Source organism: Apteryx rowi, unplaced genomic scaffold (genome assembly GCF_003343035.1).
Source record: "Apteryx rowi isolate R43461 unplaced genomic scaffold, aptRow1 scaffold_183, whole genome shotgun sequence".
Classification (NCBI taxonomy): Eukaryota; Metazoa; Chordata; class Aves; order Apterygiformes; family Apterygidae; genus Apteryx; species Apteryx rowi.
In genome coordinates this window covers 812,969-831,965 of record NW_020448119.1, presented here as the reverse complement: position 1 = coordinate 831,965, position 18,997 = coordinate 812,969, and the positions used below count along the sequence as shown (strand labels likewise).

The window sequence follows — 18,997 nt, the reverse complement described above, 5'->3', positions numbered from 1 at the left end:
AAGGAGAATTGCCCAAGTTAGCCTCTACTGAGTTATTTTAAAAGCTGTGTTATGTCTAGTACCAAGCATTTACTGTGAGCTATGGCTGGGGGAGAAGGATGGATTAAAGTCTGTATATGACAGAATAAAGGCTGCAATGAGCTAAGAGTGTAATCTGCTGAAATAACAAATGTGAGGAAGCATATAGCCTGCTGTAGAAGCTGCTCTCAGGTGGCACTGCAGTAGTGCTAGAGCCAGAAGAGTTTTTTTTTTCATTAGTGTAGTGATGGATCTGAGAGCCAACTCTTGCTTGTGTGTGCTTGTCGCCTTGAACACAGATGTGTCTGGTCAGATAAGAGATGACTGGGGTGATAGGAATGTTTAAGGAACAAAAAACCATGGCATAAATCTCAACCTTCAAATTTAACTGGATTTTTTGTAAAAGCAACAAAAGTCTTTATGATAAGTTTTTAATTGAAAAAAAGCTTAATATGTTGGAAGAACTTGTCATAATCATATTCGAGGTCAAAGATGACTTGTGTCCAACTTCTGTTTTTAAAGGCTAATGAAGAGCTGGATGTAGAGTTTTACTTGGAAAAATGGTGAGTGGTAATGAAGAGTTCGATGAACTTGTGCTCTGTGGATATGTTGTCTTAGCTACATTTTCTGTGCAGTGATAGTCTTGTCCATAAAAAAAGAAAAGGCTAATGCCTTACATCTTTCTGTGCCTTTTCTGAGTTGATTCACCAAAGGCTGATCGCAAATGTCCTTATAGCTAAAATCACTAAAATTTTGGAGTTCCTGAAAAAACACAGTTTTGCTTGTCTTTATGGGAATGACAGCACTGCAAAGGAGTGACTTTGACATTTTGGGATGAGCTGATTAGTTAGCGAAGGAAAACTTCCATAGTTAACCTTGCAGTGCAGCCACCTGAATACTTTTATGTATATGATAATCTGTCTAATCTCAGCTTTCCTCTAGAATATCAAAATAACTGAGATGGGGAGAATTTACAGCACATGCTTATAGTTGCAGAGAAATTTTTCCTTCAGTAGTGAATTTTTCACACTTTTCTGTGAAGGGAAATATACTTAGTGTCAGAGTCTAGCTTGCATAGATTTGCTCTCACACTGAGGACCTTCCTCTCCCACTTGTTATTCAGGCAGTTAGTTTGTAAAGTAGGATGAGGCAAATTAAAACCAAAACTGATTTGTATTAAATCTCTTCCTTTAACAGCTTGGATGCCCCTACCAAGGTACTGACCAACGGAGTCCTTGTGGTGAGTGCATGGGAATCAGATAATATATTGGAATTTACTCCTCAAGGCAGGTTTTTTAGTAACAAGGGGGCAGGAATCATTTAGGATTAATCTCCTAAATCCAGACATCTTGTTTCCTCTCTGACATCTAACTATTCTTGTATTTGATGGTTTAGAAGTTTCCTCAGTCTATGCAATTTGATGCCAATTCATAGGAAGGGTAACTTTTTTTAGTGGAGCATAAAGTGGCTGTTTAAAAGGATGCAGAAATTGTCTTTAGAAGGCTACTGAGTCCTGTGGAGTAGCCTGAGTTCTTTCACCTAGATGCTGGTCAGGTATTATCTACCTTCTTTTCTTAAAATCTGTTATTTCCAGGCTTTTCAGAGTGCCATTAGTAATGAGATTCAGTCTGCTTGGGAGTAGGTGATAACACTTGAGTCCTAAAGCAGGAGGCTGCTTCCTGAGTGATTTATCTATTGTTTTGGGAAAATATCAAGCTAAAAAATTGGTGCATTATATGTTAAAAGTACAGGTGCTGTTACCTGTCTTCCTTTCCAAAGGAGAGGGACTGCATTATTTCAGAACACTGTGGGGTTTTTTTGTTTTGTGAATGAAGGGTTTTTTGTTTTTGTTTTTTTTTTTTTGATTGATGTTTTCTAGTAAGGAAAGAGGGAAGGCGGGAAAAATTCCATCATTGTTGAAATATAGAGTTTAAACATTTTTCAGGAAAAATTGGTATTTTCATTTCGGTTAAATGCTTGCTATCCTAAAAATGTCAACATCTAAATGTCATGGCTTCATTTGTAACCTTTTTAAAGAATTAGAAAATACTCAGAATTAAAATGAAATGAAATCTTAAAAACTATCTTCCTCGGAACTGCACTTCTGCCTTCCACATTGTTCTTGTATGGAACAATTGTTCACGGTTTTGCTAGCTTAACTTCAAATCAAAGGGTTTGTGACAAGAACTAGTAACTGTTGGAGGCCTGATAAGTGGAAAAAAAAATCTGTGCTGATGTTCTAAATTTAAGTGTTGGAGCTTGCAACAGCACAGTTCTGCAGACTATTTCACAGGAGAGAGCCTCTTGTGTCATATTTCCCTCAGCAAATCAGTCTTATATTCAAGTAGTGGAGGAGTTTCATATCTTTGAGAGCAATTATGGCCAATTAAATCTCTCATCTCCTGCCCCAGAAGGAAGCTGATGACTGGTGTGAGAGACTAAACTGCATGAGGACATGGACAATTCAGGACAGGAAGTCATGGTAGAATTTATGAAGTGCTAGCTTGGATCTGAACAGGTTGTGAATAGGTGCACATGCAGTCATTAAAACAAAACCTTGCCAGAAAAAAACGAAGTGCTGAGACCTGTGAAGAACAGGTTGCAAAAAAATTAGTGTCTGGAATAGGAGGGTGCTTTTGAGTGTGAAACAAGAACAAATAATCCTTTCCTACTGAAACAAAACTTTCTGTTTATTTGAAAGAACACTTTTGTCAGTGAGTGAGGATTTTTTTTTTTTTTTTTTCCTGGCAGATTGCATTAGTAAACCTGATTCTACTATAGTAGATGGATTAAGTTTCAACAAAGAAGTGAACTCAAACCTCATAACCAGAGCTGGTTTCTTCTTTTCATAGGTTCATCCTTGCTTGTCTCTGCAGGGCACTGTCAACAGAGAGGAAAAATCAAAAGAGAAGCAGCAAGGTAGGGCTGCCCGCAGAATTTAAGGCAGGTCTGCTTTTCAGCATGTCTGTCCTTTGGGAGAGAGGGGAGACTCGATCCTCTGGTTATACAGTGCATTTTTATTTACTATCCACTAAACTGACTCTTTAATTTAACACAGCATTAAAAATTAAAGCCAAATAATATTGGGTCACTTCTACTGGGCACCACATGAGAGACTTCATAGAATCCCATGGTAGTTCGGGTTGGAAGGGACCTCTGAAGATCATCGGATCCAGTGCCTGGCTCGAGCAGGGTCAGCTAGAGCAGCTTGCTCAGAGCTGTCTCCAGTCAGGTTTTAAATATCTCTAATGATGGAGTCTCTACAACCTCTCTGGGCAACTTGTTCCAGTTCTCAACCACCCTCACAGTGAAGTGTTTTCTTATGTTCAAGTGGAATTTCCTGCTTTTCAGTTTGTGCCCATTGCCTCTCATCCTGTCGCTGGGCACCACCAAGAAGAGTATGGCCTTGTCCTCTTTAACACCCTCCCATTATATATTTGTAAATGTGGGAGCTTGGGAGTCTTTGCTTGTGTCTCAGCTATATTTCTAACCATAGTATCTGGTTTTCAACATTTATTTAAATATTTCCTGTGATCTAAACTTCTTAATCTAATGTCCACATTGTCACACAGGGAGCTGTGAGGTCAAGCTGTCTGTTCCAGGGGCGTATGAGAAACAGTTGTGTATTCCTTGGAGACCTGACAGTGAGCAGGATTATGGAACCTCATTTGTCTTTCATGTGGACAAAGAAATGCATCCAGAACTGCAAGTGGAGCTGGAGCAAACTATATCTGTCCTACAGGTTAGCAGCTATGCTGGCAGCTACTGAGTTGACAGTTCACTTCTGAATAAATCCACCCTGAAGCCAGTGCCTTTGGTCCATAAAAATGTCCTTAAACATAAATTGAGCAGACTTAAGTTCATCATAAGAACTCCAAGGACTTTTTCAAATGTCAGGGACATCAGTTTTTGGTATGTTATTCAAGTAGGTATGGATATCAAAAGCTTGCATTGGAAGCAGGTTTCTTGTTGAATACTGTAGGTATGTGGTGCTGAAGCAACTATCTGTTATTAAAGTTACTCATCACTTTCCAGATACTCCTTTTCAATTATACTTAATGCTGCCATGTTGTAACTTCTCAGGTCAAAATTTTCTAGGCTATAAGCCTGTTTCAAGCTGGTTTATTATTTTCTGGTTATGCATTAGGAATTTTTGTGCAAAGAGTGAAGTTTTTCTCTGTTACTGCTTAAAAATTTTTTTTTCTTATTTTAAAAATTGAATAAAAACATGGCAGACTTTTCTTTCCATCTTTTACATTGGGTAAGGAGGTGAACTTGGGTTAGACTTGTTCCTTCCCCAACCCTTTAAAATCTGTTCAGACTTGGGGATAAAAAATACCTGAATTTGCACATGCTCACTACATGGAGGTGTTGTCACTTTTAGCTGTTGGAATAGTCTATAACAAATCTTTTATATTAGACATTGGTAGAACACATACCTTAACGATAGGTTTATTTAGTGTTGTCCATCGCCTCAGTTTCTACTGGTACCTGTGTTGCATGGGTATCCCCTCAGAATGACTGAATATTTGCTGTGATGGCTTCTCCCAGTATGGCCAAACACCAAAAAAGAGAGCAAGGAAACTATTCGGTGCTGTCATTCATCCCCACAGGCAGTCAGGCAGCATGAAGGAAGATGCTGGTCTTGACTACAGTGGAGGTGACTATGGATAAGAGGGCACAAAAAGGAATATGGAATAGTAGCTTTGGAGTGGGATTGATTGGGCAGAGAGCATGAGCTGAAGAGCAGAAACCTGGACTTAAGTAAGCAAAAATTCAGAGATGGGCAAGTGAAAACAGTGCAGAAGTCAACTACAGAGACACGCTCAGGTGGCAAACCTTAGCCAAATAGATGCTTGGTAGCAAGGAAAGCAAATTGCTTCAAGAGCTGGTATAGAGCCCGAGGGTCTTCAGTCTGACCTTTGTTTTCTGGTCTGAGGGAGGAGAGAGACAGTGAAGTAGTAATGTTGCTTCCCTTGTGCCTAAATATTTGTTATTGCGCTGTCAGGGAGAGCATAATGGGCTTAGAGGAGTGTTTGGTCTGATCCTGCTGTTTTTGCCAGCAGGCAGCTGGCATATCTATGAGTAGTTCCTGGTTCTTATCCCTCTTCAGTGCTTGCTCTGAGAAAGGTGACAAGCTCTTGTTTATTTAAGGTGCTGCCTCCTCCCAAGGGGTGAGGTCTATGGTGGGTGTAAAGGCTCTGGCCCTGCTAGTGAGCTGTGCGGGTTTGAGTGTTTCCCTCTGACAAGAGTTTTTTAATATGCCTTTTTAACCTAGAAATTTGCATGCAGCACTATTTTAAGAGAATTTACTAGCCCAATGTGGCTACAAGATTTCCTGATGATAAACTTTCATTTGCTCTGCTTGTAAATATGATGGTGGGTTTTTTTTGATTTATTTTCATGCTCATATTTGTCCGTAGGGCTGTTATCTCATTTCCTACTTTGTGGATATTTAGCACTGTGCCTTACTGGTATCTTTTCCAAATCCTGCTCTGAAGACAGAATATTAGTTTCCTTGTGGGCTCTTTGACACACATCACTACAACTATTTTGGGAGGAACACTTCATATTGGGATACAAAAATTTTTGTGTGTGGCAGACACACGTGCACACATATGCACACAAATATATAAGTATAAATATATACATACATTTGTGTGTGTATATGTATAAAACCCAGCTGTTTGAGCTTTGATAAAGCGATGGAAATAATCGCAGCAAAGATCTAGCAAGCAGAGAGCAGGAATGGGGTGCAAGATCTCTGAAAGTCTTAGACTGTTTTTGGAAAAGGTTTAGTTATAATGATCATCATGATGTGACTTTTTTAATCATATGACAGAAAACTGAGATGACATTTTACATTTTTATTAGGATGGTGTGAACCTTGATATTGAAAAACATGCTACAGTTCTGGGACTGGGGACTGTACCGGTTAATTCCCTTCCTATTGGACAAAAAGTTGACAGAATTATTTCTCTGGGAGAGGTAACGTCAACATTCTGCATATGTTTTAACATGCTTGGGATAATTATTTTCCCTCCACTGCCTGTAGGCATTTGGAAAGTTAAGCTGTATATCATTTTTAGGAGTGCTGTCTTCTTGGAGATCTAGAATGAAACACTGAAATTATTCGGTGCAGTTCTTTAAAAATATTGTTTTAATGGTTGGGTCTTGAAAAATAAGTATAATATTTACCACTTTCCAAAGCAAATGGTCAGGAAGTGAAAGAAAAATATCAAAGAAGGGGAGAAGCAAGAAACTTGCAGAAATAAATATTTTCACCTTGCTTTTTGGGTGCATATTTATTCACTGTTTTGGCTCTTGAAAATATGTCTGAAATAGATGGAAAGGAAGGGCATTCCACAGATGTAGTTTTGTGGGTGAGTGCTATTTTGTTTAGTATGTGGTGACAATGTTGATGATGTAGCTTCTGATTAGGAGTTTCACCTGTCAAGTTACTGTTGATTACAAGATTTGTTCTTTCTTTTCCCAGGGACGAAGTTTGGATATGAGTTTGAAAGCTGAAGAGACGTGAGTGAGAAGCTCTAAGACCTCTAAAAATGAGGAAAGACCTTTACTCTTGTAGTGAAGGAGCTGTATGACTATCCCCGGTGTTCTAGGGAGCTCCATTGTCTCAGTCCCTGTCTTCTGGGATTGATCTAAAAACAAAATCTCCTTGGATATTTTTCTTGTGATTTTTACTTTGAAGATAACACTTATTGGATTGGTGTCAATCCTACTGAAATCTGAACAAACTTTCTGTGTTCCAAATACCTAAACCTAAGAAATGGGTAGCTGCTGCTGATGACATTAAGTGGCTTTATAGATGCAAATAGTTCCCACAATATGCGTAGCGCTGTGCTAAAAAGTAAGAAAGGGCAGCTCAGTGTGAAGAGTTTGAATTATGAAATGGAGGAGGGTGAAAGAAGGGAATGCAAAGAACAGAATAGCACAGAAAAGCAAGCAGTTGGCTAATGAGCTGATAGGGTCACTGTATATATAGTGATTAACTGAAGATCCTGCTCCACTTCCACAAATCTGTAGCAAGTTTGTTTATCTGCTGTCCCCCTGCCCTTTAAATATGGAAACTCCTGTTTTAAAGTTACTCTCCCCTCACTTCTCCCCACTTCTCCCATCCTGTTTAACACAGTGATCTCAATTGCTCCTCATACAGTCCTCTTTCTTCACTTACTGAGAATCTTTTTCTCCTTTCTGGAAAATTCCTGAAGCTTAACTTGAATGACTGACACAAACTTGCATTTAGATATTAAAGAAGAGACGATAGGGAGGTATTTCATTTTTAATTCCAAATGCTGTTGTTACTCATTGCTAGTGTATGTCTAACAGTTTGATCCAGTGATTAAGTTCAGTGTGTGGAATGTGTGTTCACAGCAACTGCTTTTCCCTGGAAGTTACAAATCCTTCAGAAATCTGTAATTTTTTTTCCCCTTTTAATTTCTATTTCAGTACTTGGGATCTTGATATACGCCTGGGTTTTGATCTCTGTAAAGAGGAGAGAGAATTTTTAGACAGAAGGAAGAAAATAGTTTCTGAGGCACTGAAGAAGGCACTTAACTTAAAAGAATCCCCTGGGAAAGATGAGGTATTGAGCACAGTACTTTAGAGAGACTTGCAAAATCCTTTGGTTGTTAATTAGTTAAACATTTTAGATTTCTTTGCATGTAACCAAAAGAACTTTTCTTAGGCGTGAAACATACTCAGCATGGCCTGAGAGAGAAGCCTGCAGCATATTGGTTCTGGAGTGTCAAGTCTTATTATATTTCTTAAATTTTGAGCATCTTGGATTTTTTGGAACAAAAAATTGAAAATTCAGGATGTATGTTTGTACTTTCCTTAGCTGAGCTCCTGTATCTGGGGCTTTGAATCATGAAGGTGAAGTTGCTTTCAAAATGGTTTAATTGAAGCTCATTCCACAGGAACAGCATCCTAGTTGCTTATCTGAGGACATTGCATTGTACTTAGGTAGCCTGATACCTTGCCCTGTGATCTTTAGGTGCTGTTGTTTTGAGAATGGTTACTTTTTTTTCTTTTTTGGTTCAAATCAGTGTACTGTATGCCACACAATTAAATGTGCATGATAACACATGTAACAATTTCAGTAAGGACCTTTCCTGTGATATTGCTGCTGTATTATAATAAGCAACATATTTCAGTGAAAACATAGTGAAATGAGTGCTGCTTAGGATCAAACCTGAGATTATGTGGAATGGGGATAGAAATAGGTATTTTACCTCTTATTTATATAAGAATGAGTCTTAAAGAGGATTAGTTCTGTAATTTCTTGGCAAATTAGAAGTCCTCGATTGTGATTCCTGTGTTTACTGCCTGCAGGTTCCAGTCATGGCAGTACTGGGGTCTGGAGGTGGGATGAGAGCACTGACATCGTTCTACGGCAGTCTAGCAGGGCTTCAGCAGCTGGGCCTTTTGGATGCTGCAATATATCTGTGTGGCGTTTCTGGCTCTACTTGGTAAGCTGCATACAATGTTGATTCCAGAAACTTATAAGTGAATACACTAGTGTTGATACAAAAATATGGTCAAAACTGCATTTGTGCCATCTATAGACAGACAGTGAAGTTAAGTGTTTTACCAGTTCTCACCTGAGAGTTCTGATGAGGATCCTAGCGTCTAAAAGACATTGATTACCACTTCTTACCCATACAGCTGTTGGCTAAGTTTATGGATCTGGTGCTTTTGCAAGCCTGGCAATTGAATTCCTGGAACTTATTACATGAATAAAGCTGCTGTGTGCTCCCTCAGAACTGACTTCAAACACATTCCCCATTTCCTTGCTGTTTCCAGGGAGATAACCAAGGTGATGCAAGTCACTGGAAACAAGTTTGTGCAGACACTTGTGTCACTGCCTTCCAAAATGTTGCATGCAGCTGAATGGAGGAATAGCACCAGCTTGCCCCTTGGGTAGGCTGGAGCAATGTGCTGAAATGCCAGACATGGCCGGAACATTTCAGCAGCTCAGTTTTCAGAGTGCGTGGTTGAAATCATCCTTCGTATAGAAATACATCGTTTTTGTGAAGTGATGTCACTGAGGAGCTGTGCAACCTGACAGTGTAATCCTCACTTCTGGAGCTTTGCCTGTTAATCTAACTCCTATGTATGTAGCATTCTTCTGCTAACCTCATGATCTGGCCATCCCTTTTGATTCAAAGCCACACTTTCAAACAAATTTAGTCAGCTGTTTATCAGGACAGCAAGCCTCCAAACTAGTGCTTCTCATTTAAGTAGACCTTTGTTCTGATGGAGGCTGTAGCCTCCATCACTATGTGCAGTAGCATCCTTGTTATCTGCTTGCCTTTCATGGTTATTGTGACCTAGAGTTAACTAATATTTATGAATCAGTTCATATGAGGTATCATATGATGTTTGGAGCATCCTTGAAAGGTAGGCTTGCAACCAAGATGAGGCTGTCTTATAGGTCTCAGGCTTTCCCCCATATTTTAGAATTCAGAGATCCATTGTTATAGTCCCTGTTTTCTCTGCAGTGTTTTGTCTTGGAGCCAGACTTCTCAAGGTTTTAGTTCAGTGCTGCAGAAGCTAACAGTATCTAGCTAGAATTCGGTGCTTACACAGATGTTATTACTGACGGTCTTAATGTAATATTTTCAGGTGTCTATCTACATTGTATCAAGACCCTGACTGGTCACAGAAGGACCTTCAAGATGCAATCAGCAGAGCTCAAGATACTGTGTCCAGCGGCAAAGGAGGGGCGTTTTCTCCTGAACGACTGAAATACTATTTCCAGGAGCTGAATGCAATGGAGAGTAGTGGACGGAAAGTTTCCTTCACAGATTTGTGGGGCCTGATTGTGGAGTATTTCCTACAACAGAAGGTAAAGGAGTTCACATTTGGATGAGTGCTGCTGTTTGTCTTCCAGGTGGGAGCTCTGCATACCCACATGTTGTGTGTCAAGAAATTAAACAATCTCCAGCTTTGTGAACTGTTCTAGAATAGGAGGTGTTACTGAATATGTAATGAGTTCTCACCTCTTTTGGCCTCAGGTTTCCCAACACCCTTCTTTAGGAAAGCATTTTGAAGTCTTCTAGAAAAGTGCTGTTTGGGGAAAAAAAAAAAATCTAAGTGTTTATTTTGAATGACTGTTGTTAAAAATGAATAACTTTTGTGTTGGGCGGGTTAAGCCTGAGAAAATGAAGATGTTGGTTTTGTAAAACTGTATTGCTGTTATGCTAGTTGAAATCAGTAATTACAGTTAGAGAAGTAACTAGCTAGTTAATAACATCTGACACTCTAAATATACAACTGCAGAAATATTCCAGCAGAACCTAACCATCTGCATGGACAGAGGGAGGAAAGGGGACTTTGAATTAGCAGCATTGTTACAGTCAGAGATGCTAAGAAGAGCTTCAGAATATCGGAGTATAGGGACCCCATTTGTCTGACTTAGTGTGCTTTTCCTTCTTCACTGTAACCAGGAAGACCCATCAAAGCTGTCTGATCAGCAAGAAGCAGTGAAATGGGCCCAGAACCCCTATCCCATCTATGCAGCTGTCAATGTGAGACCCAATATTAGTAGTGGTGACTTTGCAGGTATGAACATGGCAGGCTTATTTTTGTTTGTTTAAAATGCATTAAATTCCATTCACCTATGCAGTTCCTGTCCCCTTTTGTTGAAACACGCTACTCAATTAACAGGTAGCTGACAACAGGAAAGTTGGCTCAAGCGGCAGTTGGTTAGCACAAAAGCAATCGGATACAGATTGGAGTGTTAGTATCTTGATCTGCAAAAGCTTTCATCATGGCTGTAAGACTGAGGCATGAGTTTTAACTCAGCCACTCCACATGCTTTGCTTGAAAGTGTCTGAAACTTTCAGGTGCTGAGAGGGAAGATCCCTATAATAAATCTTTGTGTGAGTCAGAGGATTAAAGTGCTTGGTCATTAGTTGACCTGCTTTAAACAGTTAGGATCTTACTTTTGTAGTCTCAGATATTTGATTTGTGTAGGATTCAGGTAAAATGATGCATTGGTAACCTTGCAGCAAGTGTCATCAAAATTGTGCTATGTAACAGTCTGGGTTCTTGCTGGTTGTACAACTGCGGTACAAAATGAAGGCCCCTGTTCCAAGACACTTGAAATCTTAAGTATGAGGCAACAAGTGATAATAGATATAGTGAGATGGGAACACAAACTCTTATGTCCATCTGTGTACCACTATTGGTCTTTTTTCTTTCTTTTGTTTTGGAGGGTGTGCATGTATGTGCAAGGAACAAGAATTTTAAGGCAGAACTTGGAATACAGTGAATTTGATTAGTAAATGTTTGTGGAAAGCTTTCAAGCATGAGGTGACATTTCAATAAGCAAATAATGGAGCCTGACACAATGGGTCAAGTGAAATGTAAAGTCAATACTGTAACAGTTGTTGAGAGATAAGTAGCATGATGAAAGGCTGTGAGAGTGAAGTAGCTTTTGTTTGATGTGATGGAAAAGGGAGCCGTCAGAATGGTTTAAAGTGGGGGTGAAATAACCTGCTTATTTTTGCTTTCACAAAGTCTGGATGGAGCAAGATAGGACTTTTTTCCTAAGAGTCAAGAAAAAAGCAGGTTGTATCAAATCAATGAAAGCCTGGACAAAAGTTTTTATTAATGATGAATAAGACAGGGGCTCTTTGAGAAGAGTGGCAGGAAAATCCATAGTGATGTTGAAAAGTGGAGACTCTCCTTTTTGTCAGCCTTGTGTGAAGAGAAATTGCACAAGTGTTCTCACTTACATGTACTCTGAGACAAATAAAGCTGCACTGATCTGTTGGCTCATTCTTAGAATGGTGTGAGTTCACTCCCTATGAAGTTGGGTTTCGCAAATACGGAGCCTTTGTCCGAACAGAAGACTTTGACAGTGAGTTCTTCATGGGACAACTCATCCAAAAACGTCCAGAGCCCAGGATTTGTTTTCTACAAGGTATGATTTTACAGTGGTGAATAAGAGGGGGAAATGGAAAGGAGTAACGCTGCTTTTGGGATTCATTAAGTTAAACCCCTGCATTTTTGTCCCTTCTTAAAGAATTTGAAGGGGGAAAAAATGCCAAACCTTTCTCTAAAGGTTAAGGTGCGATTTTATAGTATTATAGACTGATGTTCTTAAGTCTGCAAGCAGACTTTATTAAAGTCTAGTCCTTACTGGTGTACAGAAGCCCAATGAATGTGACTAGATTAACTCCAAAAACTAGTGCTTATGTTTTTATTATTGTTTGCCAGAGACTGAACAGTCAGCCCAACTTGTGCATCATCCCATTCCATTTAGTTATAGTGGTGCTCACAGGGCTGAGGCTGTCCACTCTAGCATGCTGCTTCATTGCATTAAGATCTTTACTCTTTCTTCTCTGCTGTCTGAAGTTTTTTCAATGGTGATTTCTGCTTGACAGAAAATGTCTTACCTTTTGTTAGCCTTATCTTTGTGTATTGGTAAAAAGGCTGCTTAAGATTCCTGGGAAAGAATACTTTATAGGACCTGAACAGAAAGAAATCTTAAGAGTGTCAGTTTAATGTTCAGTGTTAAGCTGAGACCAGTTGGATGTTGCTGAACAGGACATATGTGTCAATTTGAGATCCTTCCCCTCAATTAAAATGAAATTCTTACAGYGATAAATTACAGTACATCAAAATCAAGAGGAAAAAACGTATCAGGGAAGACTATTACTTTCTTCAGAGTCCAAGCAAATCATCCTGTGCCTCAAAAACTCTCTGCTTGAGGTAGTGGTGTTTTTAGCCAAGGTTGACCTCAGAATGATGCTTATGGTCTTTTGGTACTTACCTAAGTACTTTTCTGTAAGTGTGCTATTGTTGCCATGTTAGGCATTAGTCTCTATGGCAGTCTAAAACTAGTGCCGTGGTGTGCCCGAGTAACAAATCAATTCAAACATAATATGCCCTTTACCATGTTAGTGCAACAAGTAAGGCAAAATCTGGTTTGATGCTAGAGATGCTGCTGTTAGTGGGAGTGGTTGTCTAGGTCTCAGTATTAAGCTGGTCTCTCCAACTTGCCTTAGTTGCTCATATGCAGGAGGACTATGGAGAGTCCTTATTTGAAGCATCTTCCTTGCATGTGCCTACAGGCAGTGATGATCTACATATAAAGATGCTATTTTATTAGAATCAGTCAGGCATATGAAGACTATAAATTTTTTGTTTGTTTTTTCTTATTAGATGGTATACACAAATACTGGTGTACAAAAAGGATTTTCTCTCTGTGACTTTAGGGCACAATAGCAATTTGCTTAATGCTGGAGTTCTTCAGCCTTCTGCTGCAGGTTCAGAAGCCCTTTGGGCCCTGCAAGGGCTCCTAAAACTTTCTACTGCTTCAGTCAGGCATTTCCATGTGGCTGAAATACAGAACCTTTCCCATTTTGCTCTTGCTTGGAGTCCCTAATGGATACCTTGCTGATCACTTATCTCAGAATATTTGTATAGGATACTGTGTACTAAATCTTCTCTTCTAGCTCCCTACATCTCTCTGCCCAATCCACTCCTGATGATGCTTGTCATACAAACTTCTGCTTTAGGTCTTGCCATTCCGTTGCTCTCTTTCCCTTGCTGATAGAAGAACTTACCTTTTGTAGGTATATATGCATTAGATTATTGCATCAGAATTTGTCACATGACCCACTCAGTGTATAAACTCAAACATCACCTGATAGAATAGCAATGATAAAGGGGCGGCCCTCTCCTGTGACAAATGGCAGCTGAGTTACAGGGCTTGTAGCTACACTGATTGTGTCAAGCCTTTTGAGAATTAAATTATTCTGTATTTCTCCTGCAGGAATGTGGGGCAGTGCCTTTGCTGCAAGCTTGGATGATATCTGCCTGAAAGTGGTTGGTATAGGACTGGGCTTTCTAGATTCTTTCAAAGATGTCATCAAAGTTGTAGGTAAGAACCTCCTTTAAGTAGCTGGATTTTCTAAAACTTTGTTTTTAGAATGATCATGTAATATGGCATCAAAATGTGCTGCGTAGTTTTCAAGACTAGCATAAAGAATCATTTTAGACAGATCCCTCTTGTGCCATGTATCATTCTTTTCCATCACACACATAGTGAGGAGAGTAATTATCACTGTTCAATACACTTCCTCTTCCTCTTTTTTTCATTTTGTATCTGACCTTGATGGCTATAAACTTGGGCTAGTTCTGGGAGTTATGTTTTGAGCATATAAACTGCAGTTCTGGGGTCTTCCTCATGAAAAAAGAAAGAAGAGAAGCTGGGCTGCTAATCAGGAGGTGGAAAATAGGGTTTCAGTTCCCTTGTTCGGACTGAATTTTGTAATCTTGGATGTCAGTTTTTGTTCTTGATTTGTGTGGTGCCTCACTAGCAGTGAAAGGGAAACGTCCGAAAGGCTGCGAGTTGCTCAGATGCATGGTTCTCACCTCAGAGTAAGTAGTGGGGTGAGAGGTATTTTTTTCCCCCCTCTCTCCTTTTGCAGCCTTACTTCCCCCTCCCCCCCTTCTGATATTGTAACTTTAAATGCTGCTGTAAGGAGAGTTGATGACTACTGTCTTTTTATGAAACAGAAGCGATGCTGTCATGTGGTTACAGGAGTTTCATTGTGTGCGTTTGGAATTAATATGGACAATGATTTATGGGTAATGCTATTCATTTTAAATAGGGCACATAAATTATCCAACTATAGAATGTGCAACTGTTTTAAATTTCATTATAATACCTTTTTATAATGTCCAAATTATTAGAGGAAGAATTCAGCCATAGGTCAACTGATTGAACTTGTGAGTGGGGAGGAATCTGTTTAAAATGCTGGAGTTGAAAGTGCTGGAGATGAATAATCATTTGCAATGTATTCTGCCTCCTTCCTTGGCTTCTACAGATGATTGTCGAAGATTCCATTTTCGAGACCCAACACGGCTGAAAACTCGCCTGGTCATACCTGGGGGTCCCTTGTTGCAAATTTTCCAGGATTTCTTCACATCCCGGGTCACATGTGGAGAAACCTTCAACTTCATGCAGGGATTGTATCTTCATAAAGATTATGTCAATGTCAAGAAGTTTGTAGCTTGGAGAGGTAACTGAGTCTGTTTCTGGGATATATAATAATGTTAATATTCTGTAACAGGCAGTGTTGCAGAACATGTATAAGCTTGTCTTTGTTCTACTGAAGTCAGTAAATTTACTCCTTTTTACACCATAGCACAGAATTTTATCCGCTACATATCTTCTATCATATGGGGCAATCTCATCAGATTTTATAGGTCTGTTTTCCACTTTGCTTTCTGAATAACCAAAGATCAAAGTATATGTTGGCATATTCGTTTTCCTATAGCCCCAGCATAGGGTTCATCTGCTCCTTATAAGTAGAGGTATGTAATGAAGCACTGTAGTTACTTGTGTTACTTGGAGTGTCTTCCAGGCACTCATCTGGATGCATTTCCCAACCAGCTGACCCCCATGGAAGAGAGCTTGTTTTTGGTGGATGGTGGTTTTTCTATCAATTCTCCGTTTCCTTTGGTTCTTCAGCCAGAAAGGGATGTGGATGTCATCTTGTCATTCAACTTTTCCTGGGAAGCTCCGTTTGAGGTGAGAGACATAGCTGGAGATTGTTATATGAGGATAAAAGCACAGAATCATACTCATAATGGCAGCAGATCAGTTGTGATGATGAGTACACAAATACTCTAGTGAAAGAGTGTCTTAAAATAAACCCGTATGTCTTTAAAATATTTCTATGCTTTCTACTGTGAATATCATATGAGGAGATTGAAAGTGAGAACTGTAATTGGCTTCTGAAGTAAAAGTTTTGAATCTTAACTAGATCATGTTACCTAAAATAAGAATCTTTGTTTAGCTCATTAGATCCTTGTAACATAACTGTACGCTTCTAATTTAAAAGTGGCTTTTGATAATTTTCTTTATGCAAGCAAGTTATTTCTTGTAAATACAAGTGTTTATTTTTAAGTGCAGATAAGTCATGCTCGATGTGTTTAGAGAAGCAAAACATGTTTCAGCTGCAAACTGCTGATATTTGATAACAGTATTCCTCAGTTTTACTCTTGATTCTTCTCCTGTGTCACTAACCAAAGAAGTAGAGTTTTTTGTCTTGAAGTTAGATTTATGCTGTTTTTTGTGTGAAAGAATTTCTTTCCTTTTGAGGATTGTCGTTAGGCAAGCTTAGAGGTGTTGCTGATAGTCTATTAAAAGGATTTTTGTTTAATAACAGGTTTTAGAGCTGACTCAGAAATACTGCAAGGAGCGGGAAATTCCTTTTCCAAAAATCGAATTGAGTGATGAAGATGAAAAGAAGCCAAAAGAGTGTTACATGTTTGTAGATGATAAGAATCCAAAGGCTCCCATTGTGCTTCATTTCCCATTGGTGAATGACACCTTCCAGAAGTACAAAGCTCCAGGTAAGGGAACTGTTTTGTGAAAGTGCTATTGTTAAAATCTTTTGGGTATGTTGACTGGGGAAATTTTGAGTAGACTCAGTGTTTCTCATGTCCTCCTCCTTAGTGTTCCCCTGTAAATTATTAAATTGTTACTTTCATTTAAGACAGATCATCCTCCACCGTTTTTTGGGAACAAGGAGTAGGAGAAGAGGTGGGAAATTAAAAAATTTAAGAGCTGGAAGAATCAAAATAGGCAATATTTTGCTTCCTTCTGAACCTATTTCTGCCCTGAGAGTTGGCTTTGTTACTTCTAATTGTCCTAAGTGTAGGAGAACACTATAAATTGGAGATTAATTCGTAAGTTGATCAGTTTACTGAATATAAATAAGCCAATAAGCAGCAAAGCCCTGGGGGACCCACATGTATGCCAGATCACATAACTCAATACTAAGGGGCCTGTGCCCTTGTAGTGTAAGGTCAAGCGATAAGGAAAACAATCCTTGCTTCAGTTAACATGATTAATATAGATGTAAGGTCCACCTCTATCTATCAGACAAGAATACTGTATTGGAGCATAGAGTCCCATGCTGGGAGAAAACAGCATCCTGAAGAAAACCTTTGGAACACATAGACAAGCACATGCAGGACTGTTCCAGGCAGGTGAGATGTAAGGTATGCTGTTGGTAACTGTATTAATACTGCAGTGATTGTCAGGTTCTTGACTCCCTTTTCTTGTTGATGATGAGAAATTTTCAACTGGTGGGTTTAATATGGCTCAAGACAGTGAGTTCTATAATAGCAACAAGCAAAAGTGCTTATAGCAAATGACTTTAATAGTGAGCTTTCAACAGTGATAGTTACAATTAAGTGGCAGGGTGCTAAAAGCATGAGTTAGCATGTTTTAAAGAGTGTATACTAACCTCTTCAAGTCTGCTGAACTCAGGGTGGCAAAGTATCTTTTAGTGTAGGACAGCACTTCTAGGAAGAACTCAGCTTTGTATTTCCTATTTTGAGCATGGTTATCATGGATGCTCTGAATGATTTATCACACTGAAAATGTTCTTTAAGCTTCAACACACAGGACTAGTGGAAGCAGAAAGGGTAATAACACTTTAGCTTCAGTTTTCAAGCACTTTGGAACCTGAAGGAACTGAAATCTCAGAAGAGGAGCTGCAGGGAAACAGTTGAGGTTCAAGAGTTAGCTGTGATATCCTCCTTGCAGAATTCAACTTCAATGGCAGTCTGTCAGAGTTGTTCTTTTTTTTTTTAATATTTTTTTTTATTGCTACAGGAGTTAAACGTGAGTCAGAAGATGAGAAATCCTTTGGCGACTTTGTCATTGAGACAAAGGATTCTCCTTACCGTACGCTAAATTTCACCTATGAGCCATATGATTTCAGCAGGTTGGTGGAAGTGAATCGCTACAATGTATTGAACAGCAAGGACATTCTCTTCAAAACCCTAAATCTGGCTCTGAAAAGGAGAAAGCAGAAAAAGTCTCCAACACGAGTGGCTTCCTAGCTGAGGATCCAGACAGGCTGCAGTGTACCAGAGCTGTGTGATTCAGGACAGAATGCTGAAAACTAATAACTGGAAACTGTCTTCTGGGAAGCTGTATGCATGTGACACTGAAAATTCACTCCAAATAAGAGATGCTCTTGCAAAAACCTAAGGGATAACAGGGCAGCACTGATTGTTACTATGTTTGAAAAAATAGGGGAGAGGGGGGAATGATCTAGCCCAGTATCTCATCTTACAGTGGCTGATACCAGATGGCTAGGGAGCACTATGCAAGCGTCTGGAGATAATCTCCCAAGCTCCAGTCATCAGTGAATGAAGGACCTCTTTTGTCAAAAATGGTGGTGGTGGTTGAGAAACACTGATTTCTTCCATAGCTTTGTCTGTCTTGCTTTTTGAACCTCCATGACAATTTACATTATTAACCATTTGCTTTTGGTGAAATAGTAGTTCCCTTTTTTCATATGTAGCAACTAAAGACATGTCAAGGGATAACTGCTGCTTCCTACAACTTGGTCATCACAAGCTGATGAAATTTAAAAAAAATGCTACAAGTCTCATGCTTTTTTCATTTTCTGTGTAAGAGAAAGGGAGAGTCCTTGGAAGAATCTGAATTAGATATTCTTTTCCTTGTATTTAGGCTTGCAATTCAGCCAGATCCTTGTTCAAGGAATTTTTTTTCTGTTTGAGTCCATGTGTTTTAGAAACACCTATGTTCAAGATAGGTATACCTTATAAATGTAAATGAATAAAATGTCAGATGCTGCTATGTTGTGGGATGGAATTTACCTCACTTTGCAGACAGCTTGGAGAAAAGGACTGTGTTGTACAGTTGGAAAATACCTAATAGATGTAAGGGCTTTTTTCTTTTTTTTTTCTTTCTTTTTTTTTTTGAGGTGGTGAACAGGCACTGTTTACATATGTAACCTCAACATAGAGCTGAATGTACTTATTTTGTATTTGAAAATCTAAGAGAGGAAGTTTGTCTCTTTTCAAAATGATGTAAGGGCTTATGAACAGGTACAGTTCCTGAATGGAAATTTACTGTATTTCTCTTAATAAAAAATAATTTTGATAATGT

The 18,997-nt window shown here is 39.1% G+C and overlaps 1 protein-coding gene across 6 annotated transcripts in view; it reads left to right on the top strand.

Moving 5' to 3' along the window:
* Window positions 1–18,997, top strand: part of LOC112964020 (cytosolic phospholipase A2 zeta-like) — a 35,001-nt gene extending 16,004 nt beyond the window's left edge. For 5 of the 6 annotated variants that reach the window (XM_026061588.1, XM_026061589.1, XM_026061594.1 and 2 more), the window contains 16 exons: window positions 541–581; window positions 1,216–1,258; window positions 2,871–2,937; window positions 3,591–3,760; window positions 5,893–6,006; window positions 6,515–6,552; window positions 7,489–7,624; window positions 8,374–8,510; window positions 9,667–9,889; window positions 10,491–10,605; window positions 11,834–11,971; window positions 13,829–13,936; window positions 14,886–15,080; window positions 15,426–15,592; window positions 16,233–16,419; window positions 17,690–18,997. In XM_026061588.1, coding sequence (XP_025917373.1) covers window positions 541–581; window positions 1,216–1,258; window positions 2,871–2,937; window positions 3,591–3,760; window positions 5,893–6,006; window positions 6,515–6,552; window positions 7,489–7,624; window positions 8,374–8,510; window positions 9,667–9,889; window positions 10,491–10,605; window positions 11,834–11,971; window positions 13,829–13,936; window positions 14,886–15,080; window positions 15,426–15,592; window positions 16,233–16,419; window positions 17,690–17,919 — 2,109 coding nt within the window. In that variant the 3' untranslated portion in view covers window positions 17,920–18,997. The remainder of the gene's footprint in view (window positions 1–540; window positions 582–1,215; window positions 1,259–2,870; window positions 2,938–3,590; window positions 3,761–5,892; window positions 6,007–6,514; window positions 6,553–7,488; window positions 7,625–8,373; window positions 8,511–9,666; window positions 9,890–10,490; window positions 10,606–11,833; window positions 11,972–13,828; window positions 13,937–14,885; window positions 15,081–15,425; window positions 15,593–16,232; window positions 16,420–17,689) is intronic. The other variant, XM_026061590.1, reaches the window with a different exon arrangement.